Raw genomic sequence first — 15,508 nt, 5'->3', positions numbered from 1 at the left:
GCCATTATGAAACAGAACAAGATGGGGAACTTGTCCAATCAGACAAAGGCATATTACAAAGCCTCCATGGTTAAAATAATATAATATTCCACTTCTGGGTATCTACCCAAAAGAAATTAAAACATATGCCCACTTAAAGACCTGTAAGTAAATTTATATAGTACACTATTCATTATAGCCCAAAATAAAAACAATCCGAATATTCAGCAACTGGTAAATGGATAAGCAAAATGTGTTATAACCATACAAAGGAATTCTAGTCAGCAATGAAAATAAATGAATTACTGACACATGCTATAACATGGATGAACCTCAAAAACATAATGGTAAGTCAAAAAAGCCAGATGCAAGACTTTATTTTATATGAAATATCCAGAAAAGCCAAATTTATAGAGATAGAAAGCAAATAAGGGCACAAAAGAGAACTTGAAGGGGTTATAGAAATGTTCTAAAACTCGATTGTTGTGATAGCTGCATAACTCTACAAATTTACTATAAATTATTGAATTGTACATTTACAAGGGGTTAATGTTATATTTATGATACCTCAATAAAGCTGTTTTTAAAATAATCTGATAGTACTACGTCTTTATAAATGTACAGAACAATAGGAACTCCTGTGTACTCCTTGTCTTAGCATAAATTGGTACAATAATTTTGGAAAATAGTTTAACATTTTTACTATGAAGTTAACTATGGGTATACCCTACAACCCAATGATAGGTATACACCCTGAAGAAATCTTACACCTGTACCTCAGTAACACATACAAGACCAATCAAAGTAGAATGCCAAAAAATAAACAACTCAAACATCCATCTATTTACAGACTACTAAGTAGAGAAAAGCAGATGAAATATAGCTACTTGCATCAATATAAAAATCCTAAACATAATGAGTAAAAATGATAAACTGAAGAATATACAGTATAACATTTATCATAAGTTTCAAAAAAGCAACCCTAACAGATTTAAGGACAACAAATTAGTCCTGTTAAAACAAAAGGAAGGGAATGAGGGGGAAAAAGTTCAAGGTCAGGTTACAGGAAAGAGTTCTGCAAAGGAGCTTCAGTGTTGTTCGTAATATACTATTTGGGTTGAGCAGTGGGTTCTGACACTTGCTTTATTATGCATTGTAACTTACGTGCAATACTTTGGTTGGACTACATATTTCTTAATAAAACAGGTAGAGAGGCCTTCCAAATATAGAACCAAGAATGCACAGATAAATAATCATATCATACAGTCCTCAAAGGGATGTAAAACTAAAAAGGAATACCGCTTCATATCTACTCCCAAATGGTATTAACTTTGACTCAAGAAAAGCAAAATCAAGTGGGAACTACCTCGACTTCCCATCATCAAATGTGGATCCATCCTTTCTTTCTCTCTTTCTTTATATAGTGGAGGAGATGTCCTTCCACCTGTGCCCTGGATCCTATTCAATTCTGCCTTTATGGGAGATCTTACTCTGATTCCCTCTTTAATGTCTTGAGCCTCTCCCTGTCTGTTGATGCTGAAACCAGCATTTAACAAGTTCAAGTCTCCCCCAACCTAAATAAGAAAAATAAAAAGTGCCTTTCTGGCAACCACATCCTTCCAGTCTCAGACATATATCAAAAATGCCTACACAGTTTCCATTTCCTCCTCAGCCCTTATCAACCTGAATTGTTTCCACCATTCCACCAGAACTGTCCTGGCTAAAGTCAGCGATGTCAGTCCCATCCTTTAAACCTATGCATCTTGTATAGCTCTCATTTTGGTTAACTTCTCAGAAGACTTCAACATAAAGGCATCCTCCTGCTCTACTAAGATCCCTTGTTCTTTTGTAACACTAACTTCCCATTTCTCCAGCTTTTTATTTACCGGCAATTTTTCCATTAACTATTCTCACCTCAGTTTTTAAGCACTTATAAAGATAATAGGACCTACATCACAGAGATGTGCAATTTAAATGATTTCACGTTTATAAATCACTGAGAATGATGCCTGGCCCGAAAGTAAGTTCACTATCAATATTTTTAGCCACTATCAATATTATTATCCAAACATGAAATGTCAGATTTCTTTAGCATTCTTACGCTTCTTTTCTGCTTTCTATACTCTCACCCGTGATAGTCTCATCTTTTCTCATGGCTTCAATTAGCAGCCATACAGGTGATATATCTGTAGACTAAACTTCTCTATGCTCCAGACCTTCTCATAAATACTTACTAGATATCTCACCCTTTAATGTTTCACAGGCACATTAAAATCAATGGTCCAAAATTGAGCTCTTTATCCCATCCTCCCAAAACATTCTTCTCTCCCGGTGTTTCCAAGCCCAATAAATGGTTTTGCCATCCACCCAACTGGTCAAGCCAGAAACCTGGAAACCACTCTTGGTTCTTCTCTCTATTCCTACACAGTACCAAGCTATGTTGATTTTACCTCTCAAATCCAACTACTTTATTCAAACCCCTCTGCCACTATCTTGGTACCAGCTCCCAAAAGCTCTGACCTAGACTACAGGTATAGCAGCTGAAAGCATCAAGTACCCTTGCCTTTTGCTCAAGCACTCACTTGAGTCTCGGTTTTCCGTTTCAAATCCAGACCTGAATCAAAATAGACATTAAAGTTACAAATGGGACTCTAAAAAACTTCATTAAGACACTTTTCTTACTATTTTAAAGGAGAAATCTAAGTTTATGTTAGCAATAGTGAAATCTCAGAAGTCTATAGCTTAGTCCCAACAGGTTACTTAAGAGTTACTACCAAAAGAGGTTACATTAGCTAGGCACATATAATCACGCAGATCATAGAAAGCTTTATTTACAATATTACAAATAGCTGTTGGGTCGAAGAAGAAATACAAACTGAATTACAAAATTTCTAGCCAACAATACTGAAAACAGTATCAAATCAAATCTATAGTATCAGCCAAAGCAGTGCTTGAAGTAATAGTCACAGCTTTAAATACATATAGGTTGGTGGGGGTGGGGAGGACAAATTAAGCACTCAGCTTAAAGATAGAAAATGAAGCAAATAAACCAAAGGAAAGCAAAAAGATAAAAGGCGTAGGAGAGAAAAAATAAAAGCTGGCTTTAAAAAAGAATTTTTTTAAGATACTCACTAACTTAATTGAGTAAACAAGGAAATACAACCACACAAAGTTAGAAATAAAGTAATACAGAAATAGGCTTTTATAAATAATTACTTTGTCCCAATCTTTGCAATAATTTTTTAAAACTGGATGAAACATTAGTGATTTTCAAGGAAAAGTTTTAAAAAGTTGACTCCAAAAACAATAAAAATCTAAATAGATCAATTTTCAAAGAAAAAATGGGGAATATTTTCAAAGCACTCCCACCCAAAAAAGAACCAGGCTGACAGTTTGAGAGCATTTCAACCAAACTTTAAAGTTTTATGGAAACACTGACACCATATTAATAAAGGATGAGCAGGCAGAGCACAGATGTTTAGGGCAGTGAAACTATTCTGTGTGTTACTATAACAATGGATACATGCCATTACGTATTTGTCAAAACCCACAGAATGAGTTGAACCCTAATGTAAGCTATGGACTTTGATGATGATGTGTCAATGTAGGTTCAACTGTAACAAATGTACTACTCTGGTATGGAATGGTGACAGCTGAGAAGGCTGTGCGTGTGTGGTGGGGTCAAGGGGTATACAGGAATTCTCTCTACTGTCGGCTCAATTTCTAAAGCTGCCCAAAAAATAAAGTACACTAAGAAAAAAAGCAAAAATAAAGTCCCCAGAAGTATCTATATTAAGCTAAACTGTATACAGGCTTCAAGAAACTATGGACAAATACAAAGTAACCTATTAGAATCATTATTTTGTAAGATGAGAAATGAACAGAGGAAGGACAGGGTGAAAGAAAAACTGTATCTTTTTTAATATTTCCTGATTTCTAAACTATGTGAATTACTTGCAACTTTAAAAACTAAACTTAGAGCTTTTAAATTAAGTACTATCTACTGACAACAGTTCTCTGAGGGGTCAGATTATAGATTTTTTTTCTTCTGACTCATCTGCATTTTCTAAATTTCTACCTTAAGTATATATTCCTTGTATGAGATGTTATTTCTCAAAAGTACCACTAACTATATACTTAATCACACCTAAAAACCTAACATTCAATCATTTTATATTTAGTAAACCTATATGTAATACATATTTAAATGCCTACCATATACTATAAACCATTCTAAGTACTAGGAAAACAACAGTGAACAGACAAAATCTCTACTTTAATGGACCTTACAGTGTAAGAGAAGGAGAGATAAAACCTTACAGTTTGTCAGAGAAGCACTTTTATTAAGAAAATTAAAGCAAGGAAAGGAGCAAAAGAGTGTGAATGGGGGAATGGAGGTATGGTATTGTCAGGACATGCGTTACTAAGATGACCTTCAAATAAAAAGCTGAAGGAGATTGGGAATGGAGCCATTTAGACATCTGGGAAAAAAGCATCCCAGGCAGTAAGAAGAGCAAATGCAAAAGCCCTGAAGTAGAAGTGTGGCTGGGATGTTTGAGGACCACCAAGAAGGCCAGTGTTGCTGGGATGAAGCCAGCAAGAGAGAAAAGTGCAGGAAATGCAATAAAGATGTAAAAGGAAGTGGGGAGCGCATTCCATAGGGCCTTATAGGACATTTTGCCACCATGATGGGAACCAATAGGGAGGGACTTTTGAGCAGAGGAATGACCATCTGACTTGTATTTGCAAAGAATTACTGAGGCTACTATGTTAAGAATAGACTGGAGAGAGAGCAGAAATAGAAAAACCTGTGAGGAAGCTGTTACAGTAATGCAGATGAAAGGTGATGTGGTGTGGAACAGGAAGGCAGAAGCAGAATTTATGAGAAATGGTCTGTTTCTGGATTTATTTTGAAGGCAGAATTGACCAGACTTGCTGATGGGCTAGATATGAGGTATGAGGAGAAAAACGAGAAATTCTCCAAGGTTTTGGGCAACTCCATCCTTCTAATTCATCAAGCCATTAACTGACATAGTGAAGGTTAAAGGAGGAACAGGTTCTGGGAAGCAAAATGAAGTCAAAGATGTCAAAGACAACTGGACGTAAGAATCTAGAGTTGAGAGGACTCATCTATTGGCAATATAAATTTGGCATGTGTCAGGACATTACTCAAGAAATCTAAATTAATACTATAGAAGCAACATGTAGTTGTGAAGGCAGTAATGAAATGCTGAGATTAAAGTTTACCTGGCTGGAGCTCTGAAATACAGCATATCCTCGACATTTCTTACAGAGCTATCATGAGAACCACCAACCTCCCCACTCCCATCCCCTATGTTTCCCCAAAGTCAAAAACACTACTGTAACAGAACATTTCCTCCAAGGGTATTTACACAAAGGGAAGTTTCATCACTTTAAAAGTTATCGAATATACCATGACTACTTAAAAACAAAGCCATGTTGAAACACTGAAATGTCCAGCTAAGTCCTTTCACCAGCTATCTAAGCCCATCATTCTCGGAGCTCAGACAATTCAAATCTGTGCCTCAGCAAAACTGTAATTTACTACATCACAAAAATTCTAGGTCAGTGAAGAACAGCCCATATGGCAAGGGAAAAGCCCTTGAATACCAGGACCTATGATTCACAACCAAAAATTTTAGTTAAGGGGCTTCCCTGGTGGCGCAGTGGTTGAGAGTCCGCCTGCCGATGCAGGGGACACGGGTTCGTGCCCCGGTCCGGGAGGATCCCACATGCCGCGGAGCGGCTGGGCCCGTGAGCCATGGCCGCTGAGCCTGCGCGTCCGGAGCCTGTGCTCCGCAACGGAAGAGGCCACAACAGTGAGAGGCCCGCGTACCGCAAAAAAAAAAAAAAAAAAAATTTTAGTTAAAAAAGATAAAAGACAATAGATCTACAAGCTAGATCGAATAAGTTTTAGATTAATTTTGTCCCCATCTTAGCCAGGAGATGTGATCAGGTCAAAATGGCAAACATCAATAAAGCATCTTTTAAATTTTCCATATTGCAAAAACTCTCCTTCACCATATTAGGTAAAATTTGCAATTACCAGGTATACCATGGGCAAGGTAAAATTTGCAATTACCAGGTATACCATGGGCAAGGTAAACAATATTTTTAAATGTGGTAAATAGTAAATAGTTATAGTTAGATTTAAAAAAAAAAAAAAAGGCCCAACATCTATCTATCAGATAAACATGCCTCCTGCGAAGGAACATGGCAATTCAGGATAGAAAAGCAGGGAGAAACCATCAAAGGAATTAGAGGGAAGCAACTAGAGAAAACCAAGGCAAGCTGTAGTAAATACTTTTTTATATTTCAGAGCAGAGAGATGTTAGGTTTAGAAAAGTAGAAAGCTAGATGATTCCCTGCTCTTCTCCTTTACTGCACTCTAGTGAAAGGTTAATTTAAATCCACACGTTAACTCTTAGTGATAGTCTACATTTTCCCTCTTATTTGACAACACACACACCCATCCGTACACCATCTACTAGTGCAAAAGAAGTAAAGTCAAAGCTATGAGATCTAATAGGTGAAGACAAAGTCTTTGAAAAATCCAGTGGATTCTCACTCTTCTTTTTTAGCCTATCAAATCTTTGGTCTCCCCCAAATTCATCTAGAGTTTTACTAAGAAAAGAAAATCAGTAGGTCACAAATCAAAGGATCACAAACCACTTACCAACTGGTCTGGATTAAGTTGCTCTCCATTTTTCAGGCGATCCTTGTAATCTTCCAGTTTGAGCTACAAAAGAGAAACTTGTATCTACTACAACCTGATATAAAATTCTGAAACAAACTAAATACCAGACTGTTCCTTATGAAAACAAAGTTCTTGAAGTTAGCTATCAATCTGTAAGAATAACATTTTACTACAAGGCAAGCAGAAATTGTAGGTGAGTTCCAGTCAGGGAAAAAAATATTACACACAATCAACATTAGTCTGGAATTACAAAAGTTAAGCAGTAATAAAACCTTTTTCTCTTATTGGCCTCTATAATTAGACTACGTGACACACAGGGATTTAATCAATCATATGCTCCTAACCCAGTGGTGCTCAATCAGGGGCAATTTTGTCCCCCAAGGTTATACGACAATGTCTGGAGACATTTTTGGTTATCACAACTTGGGGGATGGGAGGGAGGAAGAAGGTGCTACTGGCGTCTTGTGGGTAGAGGCCAGGGATGCTGCTGAACATCCTACAGTGCAAAGGACAGCCCCCCACAAGCAAGAATTATCCAGCCCAAAATGTCAATAGTGTTGAGACTGAGAAGTCCTACTCTAACCTCATACTGAAACTGTTACCTGTTGAATTATGTAGGCATTTGTTCCATAGGAAACTTCCTAATGGAAGTACAGAAATGTAAAATACTTCTTTTCTAGAATTATAGTAGCCTCAACTTGCAGCTATTTTTCATATAAAATTTGATATTTAAGTAAATAGATGACAAATTAACTGCATTTATTGTCCACATAATAATGACATGACCCTTTATGGTATTCTAAAAGCAATGTTTAGGCTCCTTCCATATTGGCTGGATAGCTTTAAAATGCTCTTCCAGAAGCTTGAAACAAATGTATAAGTACTGACCAGATTGGTATTCACAATTAAAGAGGCACTATAGTTAAACTGAAGAGCATAATTATACATATATATGTAGTTCCTCCACCTGGGGTAAGACATTAATGAGTCTCTATCAATAGATCCTGCTCTAATTTCCCACAGTGGCAGGGAATTTGTGCTGACCCAGGCACACTCACCTCATCACACTTGTGATCAACTGCATGCATTCAAAAGACAACTGGTGAGAGCTAGGGCTACAGAGAAGCTACTAGTAACTGGCTCTTCTTCACTACCTTCCTAGTGTGTGTGTTGGGGGGGGGGGCCAAGGGAGGGGAGAAGGGGGAGGAAAAAAGAGTCAACCAGACTCTTAAAATTTTCTTCACCCTCCTCCATTAAAAGCAACTTTCCTAGGGTTTAACTAGGTCTTGGCATAAAAATATTTAAGAGTTCCTAGGTCCAGATAGTTATTAACTCACCTTACTATCCCAAGCAAAAGAGAATCATGACACAACAAAGCTGCGTGCAGTACTGTTTCACAGGCTACATGACTCAGGAAATGAAGAATGATTTGGATCTTTACATCAGCATTTACTGTAACGTTAGGCTGATTATAACCCTGAGTAACTTCACGAGGCTCTCTACAATGCTTTCACCTACCAATCTTAAACGATCACCTAGCAACACAAAAATTAGTGCTAAAACATTTTCTGGCTCTACCATCATTTAAAGCTTCCAAAGACTGCAGCAGCTATACTGCAATATCAACTGCTGCAGAAAGTCACAAGGAAAACAAGCTAAAAAATTCAGACTATTACTCATTTATGAAAAGAAACATTAATACTACACTCAAGGAATTAATCTGACGTAAAGTAGCCAGCTCTTCAAGTATTTCAACAGTAGCATCCATGATAATTTTACCATGAAGAATATTTTTATTCAGTTATTCTGACAAATCAAACAGAAAGTGTTTAATATAGCCAATATTTAGCCCACTTGTACATTTTAGCCAGCTAAATCTCAAGGTTACTTAAATCTTTAGGAAAAAAATCTTTAGGAAGAATACCTATGAGCCCTGATAGAAAGCAAAAATGCCAGTTCCTTAACCCTTATTTAAGATGGTGCATATACAGGGCTGGGAGGGAAAAAAAAGTTACCTTCTTTTTCTCGATGTTTCTGATTTTGTGTTTAAGGCATATGAGTCCATTATCAATATATGTCTCATATGCTTGGGAAGGAGAGGCAGCAGAACCGAGAGCAGGCTGCAAGGGGCTCATGGCCCGCTGGCTTTCCCCATGCTGACTGTGGTTCACTTGGGGCTTGGCTGACTTCATATTCCCCTCCTTTCCCTCCTCCGAATGGCCTGAAGGTGACTGGTAACCAAAAGGAGATGAAGAGAGTTGCACCATTGAAACAGATGAGGCTGAAAGAGGGAAGAAAAAAACCAAGTATAAAAGTCAATTACGACTAGAGGCTTTAAATTCCCTGAAAAGTCTAGACCCACGCCCTCAAAATTCTCTTCCACAGAAGTGAGCTCAAAACCTAATGATGCTTTAAATACCACACTTCCATTTCACTACCTTGAAGGCAATTAGTGCCACGCACTGGCGCCTTTACGTAGGCAAAAATCTACAATATGGGGGACGTTTCCAGAAATTCAATTTCCCACACAGGGAGGAAGAGCCGCTAATCAAGCAGTGGCTTCAGAGCTGAGGACAATCCACATATTGAATAATTTCTATGGTCAAGTGATGACACACAAAAAATAAGCCTTCTCCATCGGGACAAGGCAGCCATTCGAAACTCTCTACCACCAGCAGCCCCGACCCCAATCACTAACAACGACTTTTAAAAGAAAATCCCGAACACACACAATTCTTTTAGAGCTCTCATTCACTAAGTGAAGAGAAACTTCTTGAACAAGAATGCTAACTTCCCTTTGATTGCTCTGGGGCCTATAAGGCAAGTCCGTCACTACTGGACATTTAGAGCGAGGTACTCTGTGAAGCTGCGACCGCCCCGAGTTGGTGTTCAGTTTTGTTTAGACTAATCGATAACCACTCACATCCAACCGGTTTAAGGGCTCATCCTGGCGAGTCTTACACCGTCCCGACCGTGACCCTAGCTCCCCCTACACCCCCGCGCATCAGCGCTATTCCCCCCACTCCCCTTGAGGAGCATCCCCAAAGCAAGGGCACAACAGGCCCCAGGCAGCCGGCGCGGATCCCAAGCCCCTGCAGGGCCCGGGCGAGAGGCGCTTCTACGCGACGGGCCCTCGGCACCCCGAAGGCAGCGACCCCCGCCCTCCCCACAGTCCTCCGGACGCCGAAGCACACGGCCGGGGCCACTTCTGCAGGTGCCTCTAGGAGACCGACCTGCAGTAAGACGCACGGGCCACCTGCCCTCCAGGGCCCCGCCCCGAGGATGCCAAGCCGCCCCTGCACTCACGGCGGCGGCCGCCCAACCCTGCCCACCCACGCGGGCCGGCCACCTGACCCCGCGCCGCCGACCCAGGCCGCGGCAGCCAGGCTTCACCTCCGCAGGCCGCCGAGGCCGCTGCCGCCGCCGCTGCCGCAGCACGGGCCCGCCTTCGAAAGCCGGCGGGAGCCAGGAGAGCTGCGGAGGTGGACCAGCGCCACCCCGCACTCCCGTCTCCTCCTCCAGTCTCCTCCCTCTCCCGTCCCAGGCCTCGCTGGCCGGGTCTGCGGCGCCGGACGCTCCGCCGACTTAGCCGCTCTCACCTAGGCCCGCCCTCAACCCCGCACGGGGCTTATATGGGCGCGCCCCGCCCCCACCCGCTCTCCCAGCCTCGGGCCGCCGCCGCCTCCTCCTTCCGGTTCCCAGGTCCTGCAGCCGCCGGCCTCCGCCCGGGGGGCGTTTGCGCCAGGCCCAGCTGCGGCGCGAAGTCGGTCGCGAGAGGGCGCGTTCTCCCAGCGATTGCGCAGATTGCGGGGCACCAGGTGGGCCTGCTGAGTCGCCGCCAGGAGCTGGCGGGCCGCAGACCCCGCAGCCCTACCCGACCTTGATGATTGCATCCAGTAACAATTGGATGTGCGACCTTGAACAGGTGATTTCAATCACTCGAAAAGCGCAGCGAGCCCTTTGTGGAATTGCCAGTTAAACCGAGCTTGAGCCTCTGGTGGTTGAGGTGGGCACTCTTGAAATGCAGGGATGCCTTTGACCCCCAGATTCCATCCTTCACAGTACGATGGGGAAAAAATAACAGTTTCCTCAGAAAGGACAGCACGTATGAGCAAAATGCTCCAAACCAGCGTTGCCATAAAAATGGAGTGGGTGACTCCGCAACCGTCAGTAACAAGATTTTATTTAGGCTGTGTCATTTGTTGCTTTGAAACAGATTAATTCGTTGTCACTCAGAGAAAAAGCTGATAAAAATCTTGGTAAGGTTGCATCACATTAAGAGAAAAGGCTGGAAATACATCAGTGTTTCTGAAGGAAGGTATGGTGTTTCTCATACCAAAAGAATAAGAGGGGAAAAAAAGAAAAGAAAAACAGGAATACCTACCATGTGTCCAGCTATTACACCAAGTAGAATTGTTTTAGGTCCTGTCCTTGGGGCTCTGATAAAAGTTATTTAGACTAGCAAGAGAAGAACAGAGAAAAATCAGAAGTATAATCAAGGAAACCAAAGTCCAGTTTAAAAAGTGTTGGGGAAAGCTACACAAAAATTATCATGTTTTTTAACATTTCTTGATACAGTATTTTGCCAGTTTTTATCTGTGTTCTTTTCCTTCTCTGGTAACCTATTGTACCTTAATGTTTCATTTTAGCTTTGAATCTCTGAATCCCATATGTGACCTTGAGGGTCAGACAAATACTACACTGTCCATTTGATTCGTTGTTTACAACCAGAGATAGAGCAGAAGCTGCTTAACGTGAGAGGAGGAAGCAAAAAAGTGGACAAAGTTAAAAAAAAAATGTGAAGGACACACTTTTGGATCAATGAGCAGGCTCAAAGTTACAGCACAGATTATGCCTGTTGTAGCCTGAACTAATAGCGAACCTCAGAATGGTATTTCAGACATATTAATCATTAAATGTTTGCCTTGTAATTGACCAATAATAAACTATTCCTTGGGTCATATAGATCTAGCCATAGATCCTAAATATTCCACTAAATGGAATAATTCTGAATAAATCTATACAGTTTTATTTCCCAACATATTTCAGAAAATGAATCAAGGATGCAAAAGCAAACATAATTAAATTTCAAGTCTGGTAAGGTACCATCTGTATAAGCACAGCATAACATTTATAGGAGATTGTACCTTATAGATAATGTTGCAGTGATGTTTTCTGAAAAAAATGAAAAAGGTGATTCAGAAAAAATCTTTCCTGCTAGAAAAGATCTTTAAAGCCAATGAATTCAGTTTATTTTGAAAGCACGTGCCCCCTCAATTTTTACTTGTTAGGGCTTGTCTTTATTTTCCCCTCCCCCACTCCCTATTTTCTACACCTTGATTTGCCTTGCCAACAGTGAGGCAGTATTTGTGGATAGCCACTTCTAAGCTTAGCAACAAATTACTATATTTAAATGTGATTTTAAAAGTTGTTTCAAATCAATGGGGAAAGAATACATTCATTCAACAAATATGTTTTGTTATGTTAGTTATATCTCAGTAAAGCTGGGGAGAAAACCAAATATTTATTGGGCACCAGATATGTGTTGGGTACAATGTTGAGTGAGACAAATATAGCCCCTGCCCTCATGGAGCTGAGTGGGAATTCAATAAAACCTGCAGGAATAAATAGCAAAAACAACAAACTCAAAATAGAAAAACAAAAGTACTGAAGACTTATAATGGATCATCTCATTTCTGTAAAACCAGCTGAACTTTGCATACCTTGAAAATGTGAAGGTTTTAAATATGCATTGTCTAGCAAATGCATGGTTCCTATAGGAATGGTTATGCTGTAGTCACTTAAAATTAATGTAGCTACGTATTGTTGAAGCTGGAAAGATTAATTCACCAAAGGATGTTGAAGCTGGTAGCATATGAGTGGAGATATGAGAAATTATCTTGTATATTTTGTTACCAGTGATAGAAATCTGCTTCTCTTTGGTTCTACAAGGCTTTCTGGAGTGTTGCCACAAAAAGGTGGGGAGAGGAGAAAGAAAGAGAGAGAGAGGGAGGGAAGGAGGAAGGAAGAGAAGGAAGGAAGGAAGAAAAGACTAAGAAAGATTCTCAGGGAACAGATAACATAGTAAAATTATTTTAAAATATTGCACTTTCACATATTTTCAGATTCATTGAGTGTCTCTTCAAATACTTGAGGAGAGAAAGTTATGTAAGTGAAGGACTGACCGATACAGCCTTCAGTTAGAAAAAAAAAATTTGCCATAATTCTTTGAAGCATTATAACAGAATTCTTATAGTTTCTAAGGTTGATATTTTTGTGGGCTTATTATTTCATGAAATTATAGCACCACATTCCCAGAGGTTTTGTTTCAACTATTTTTATGGTATTGGAATTAATACATTAACAGTGTTTCACCAGTAAGTCCCTTTGAAGTAAAAGTTCTTTGGAGAGAAATGATCAGTTTAGAACTTGTGAATGTGTGTGTGGTTAATAATATCAAGAGCAGGCCTCCCTGGTGGCGCAGTGGTTGAGAGTCCACCTGCCGATGCAGGGTACAAGGGTTCATGCCCCGGTCCGGGAAGATCCCACGTGCCGCGGAGCGGCTGGGCGCGTGGGCCATGGCCACTGAGCCTGCATGTCCGGAACCTGTGCTCCGCAACGGGAGAGGCCACAACAGCAAGAGGCCCGCATACCGCAAAAATAATAATAATAATATCAAGAGCATAAAAATACTATTTGTGTCCAACTTTGAAATCATTGTAAAGGGTCAACAGCACAGACTTTGGAACCACACACACCTGGATTTGATTCTTACTGGTTCACAGTGATCTTAGGCAAGTTACCTAAATTCTCTGGGCTTCAGTTCCTTCAGCTCTAAGAGAAAGACAATAAATAGCTGCTTAATGGTGTCATTAAGGACTTCATTTCATTTGTGAAAAGTCATATCCTCTGCTGAGGTATTTCATGTGCTTCTTTTCCAACAGTGTGAAGCCCAGCATTTCTCCTGGTATCCTGAGGAGAACTAGAGAATCTTAGGGCTGTGAAACCTCTCCCCTTATTTTAAAGATAAGGTAAATAAAGCTTCTGGACGCTTGGGAGTTTTCTGAGGACCTAAAGAATCAAGGTCTCCTGCCCACTAGTGCAAAGTGCATTCCAAGCAGCTTCAACCCTTTTCCTTGCTGCTTCCATAGTGAATAAAGGGTAGAAACAGAATTACACTGACAAAACTAGAAGCACAAAGAATAAGCAATTAGTGTTACTGTATCGTCAAAGGAATTTCTTTTTATGTTTTGGCCGCACAGAGTGGCATGCAAGATTTAGTTCCCCAACCAGGGATTGAACCAGTGCCCCCTTCAGTGGAAGCGCTGGGTCTTAGCCACTGGACTGCCAGGGAAGTCCCCTTCAAAGGAATTTATTGAATAAGACATTGTAAAATAGTCATATCTTTTGATCCAATAGCCCTTATATTAGGAATCTCCCCTATGGAAATAATGAGAGATGCAGACAATAATTTATTTATAAAAATGCTAATCACAGCCTTTTTTAAGTGACAAAAAATTGTAAACAAAAACCTAGGCAAAGTAGGGAAATAGCTAAACAAGGAGACTCTAACCCATGAATTATAATTCAAGCAGCACAAATCTTTTAAAATAATATTCAATGGCATGATGTTATACAAAATAAACAAAGGCAGGATAATAATATAAGACATTGAATACAGTTGTGATTTTGTAAAATATTTCATTTTAAATATGCATGGAAAGGCTAGAAGATATTTTCCTCTTTATTTTTATAGCATATGTTTATTTTATTTATTTTTAAAATATTTTATTTTATTTTTGGCTGCACCACGTGGCTTGTGGGATCTTAGTTCCCCAACCAGGGATCAAACCTGGGCCCTCAAGCCATGAAAGTGTGGAGTCCTAACCACTGGACCACCGGAGGATTCCCACATATGTTTATTTTAGATAGCAAAGTAGACCCAAGAAATTTCCCCAAAACATGAAAAATACTACTCTTAATTTTTTGCTTACATCCTTCCAGACTTTATTTCCAAGCAAATATCTATATAATCTTTTTACAAAAATAAGAATGTACTAAACGCATTTGGCAATTCAGTCATTTTCACTTAAAATGTGGTACACATCTTTTTATTAAAACAAATTTTAACTTTGAGTTAGGTTTGAGTGCTAGAATTTTGTATGATGTTACTTATCTTCTTTTTACTTTCCTGTGAACAAGTTAGAAATTAGAAAAACAATAAATAACACTTTACTTGAAGTATCACTTAGATACCTCATTATTTAACAGACATGTTAATTGTCCAAATGGAACCACAAAAATAATATATAATAATAAATATTTGAATAAATGGTAATCTGTATAATTCTTCCCCCCATAAAAGGATAAGAATCCTAAATGAAACATGAAAAAGTTACCCTAAAAGAAAGCCTAAAATAGCACAAGTTATTTTGTCACTTGAAAAACTACTTTTTATCCACCATCATATTGTTACCTCAGAATTTCTCACATAAATTAATTACTCATCTTTAATAAGCAATACATCTTAAAAGAGTTCTATTTTTTTACATGTGACACTGAGCACAGCAAAAAGAGAAAAACATAAATAAATTAGACTTCATCAAAACTGAAAAGTTTTTGTGTTTTAAAGGCCACCATCAAATAAATGAAAAGACAGTTCACAGAACTGGAGAAAATAATTTCAATTCACGTACCTGATAAGATACTTATATCACCAATATATATTATATTATATATATACAATGTTATAGTTTTTTCTGGTTATCTCTTTTTTTTTCTTCATCTTTATTGGAGTTTAATTGCTTTACA

The 15,508-nt window shown here is 39.3% G+C and overlaps 1 protein-coding gene across 3 annotated transcripts in view; it reads right to left on the bottom strand.

Annotated features, from left to right (window-relative positions):
- CAPRIN2 (caprin family member 2) overlaps window positions 1-10,274 on the bottom strand; it is a 41,332-nt gene extending 31,058 nt beyond the window's left edge. For all 3 annotated transcript variants that reach the window (XM_024747137.1, XM_024747138.1, XM_024747140.1), the window contains exons 1-3: window positions 10,091-10,274; window positions 8,713-8,978; window positions 6,677-6,739 (exon numbers count right to left, since the gene is read on the bottom strand). In XM_024747137.1, coding sequence (XP_024602905.1) covers window positions 6,677-6,739; window positions 8,713-8,964 — 315 coding nt within the window. In that variant the 5' untranslated portion in view covers window positions 8,965-8,978; window positions 10,091-10,274. The remainder of the gene's footprint in view (window positions 1-6,676; window positions 6,740-8,712; window positions 8,979-10,090) is intronic.
- Window positions 10,275-15,508: the final 5,234 nt, after the last annotated feature.

The sequence above is a fragment of the Neophocaena asiaeorientalis genome, unplaced genomic scaffold (assembly GCF_003031525.2).
Source record: "Neophocaena asiaeorientalis asiaeorientalis breed wild unplaced genomic scaffold, Neophocaena_asiaeorientalis_V1.1 scaffold487, whole genome shotgun sequence".
Taxonomy (NCBI): domain Eukaryota; kingdom Metazoa; phylum Chordata; class Mammalia; order Artiodactyla; family Phocoenidae; genus Neophocaena; species Neophocaena asiaeorientalis.
Note: the sequence above shows the minus strand (reverse complement) of the source record. Positions and strands in the feature narration are given on the sequence as shown.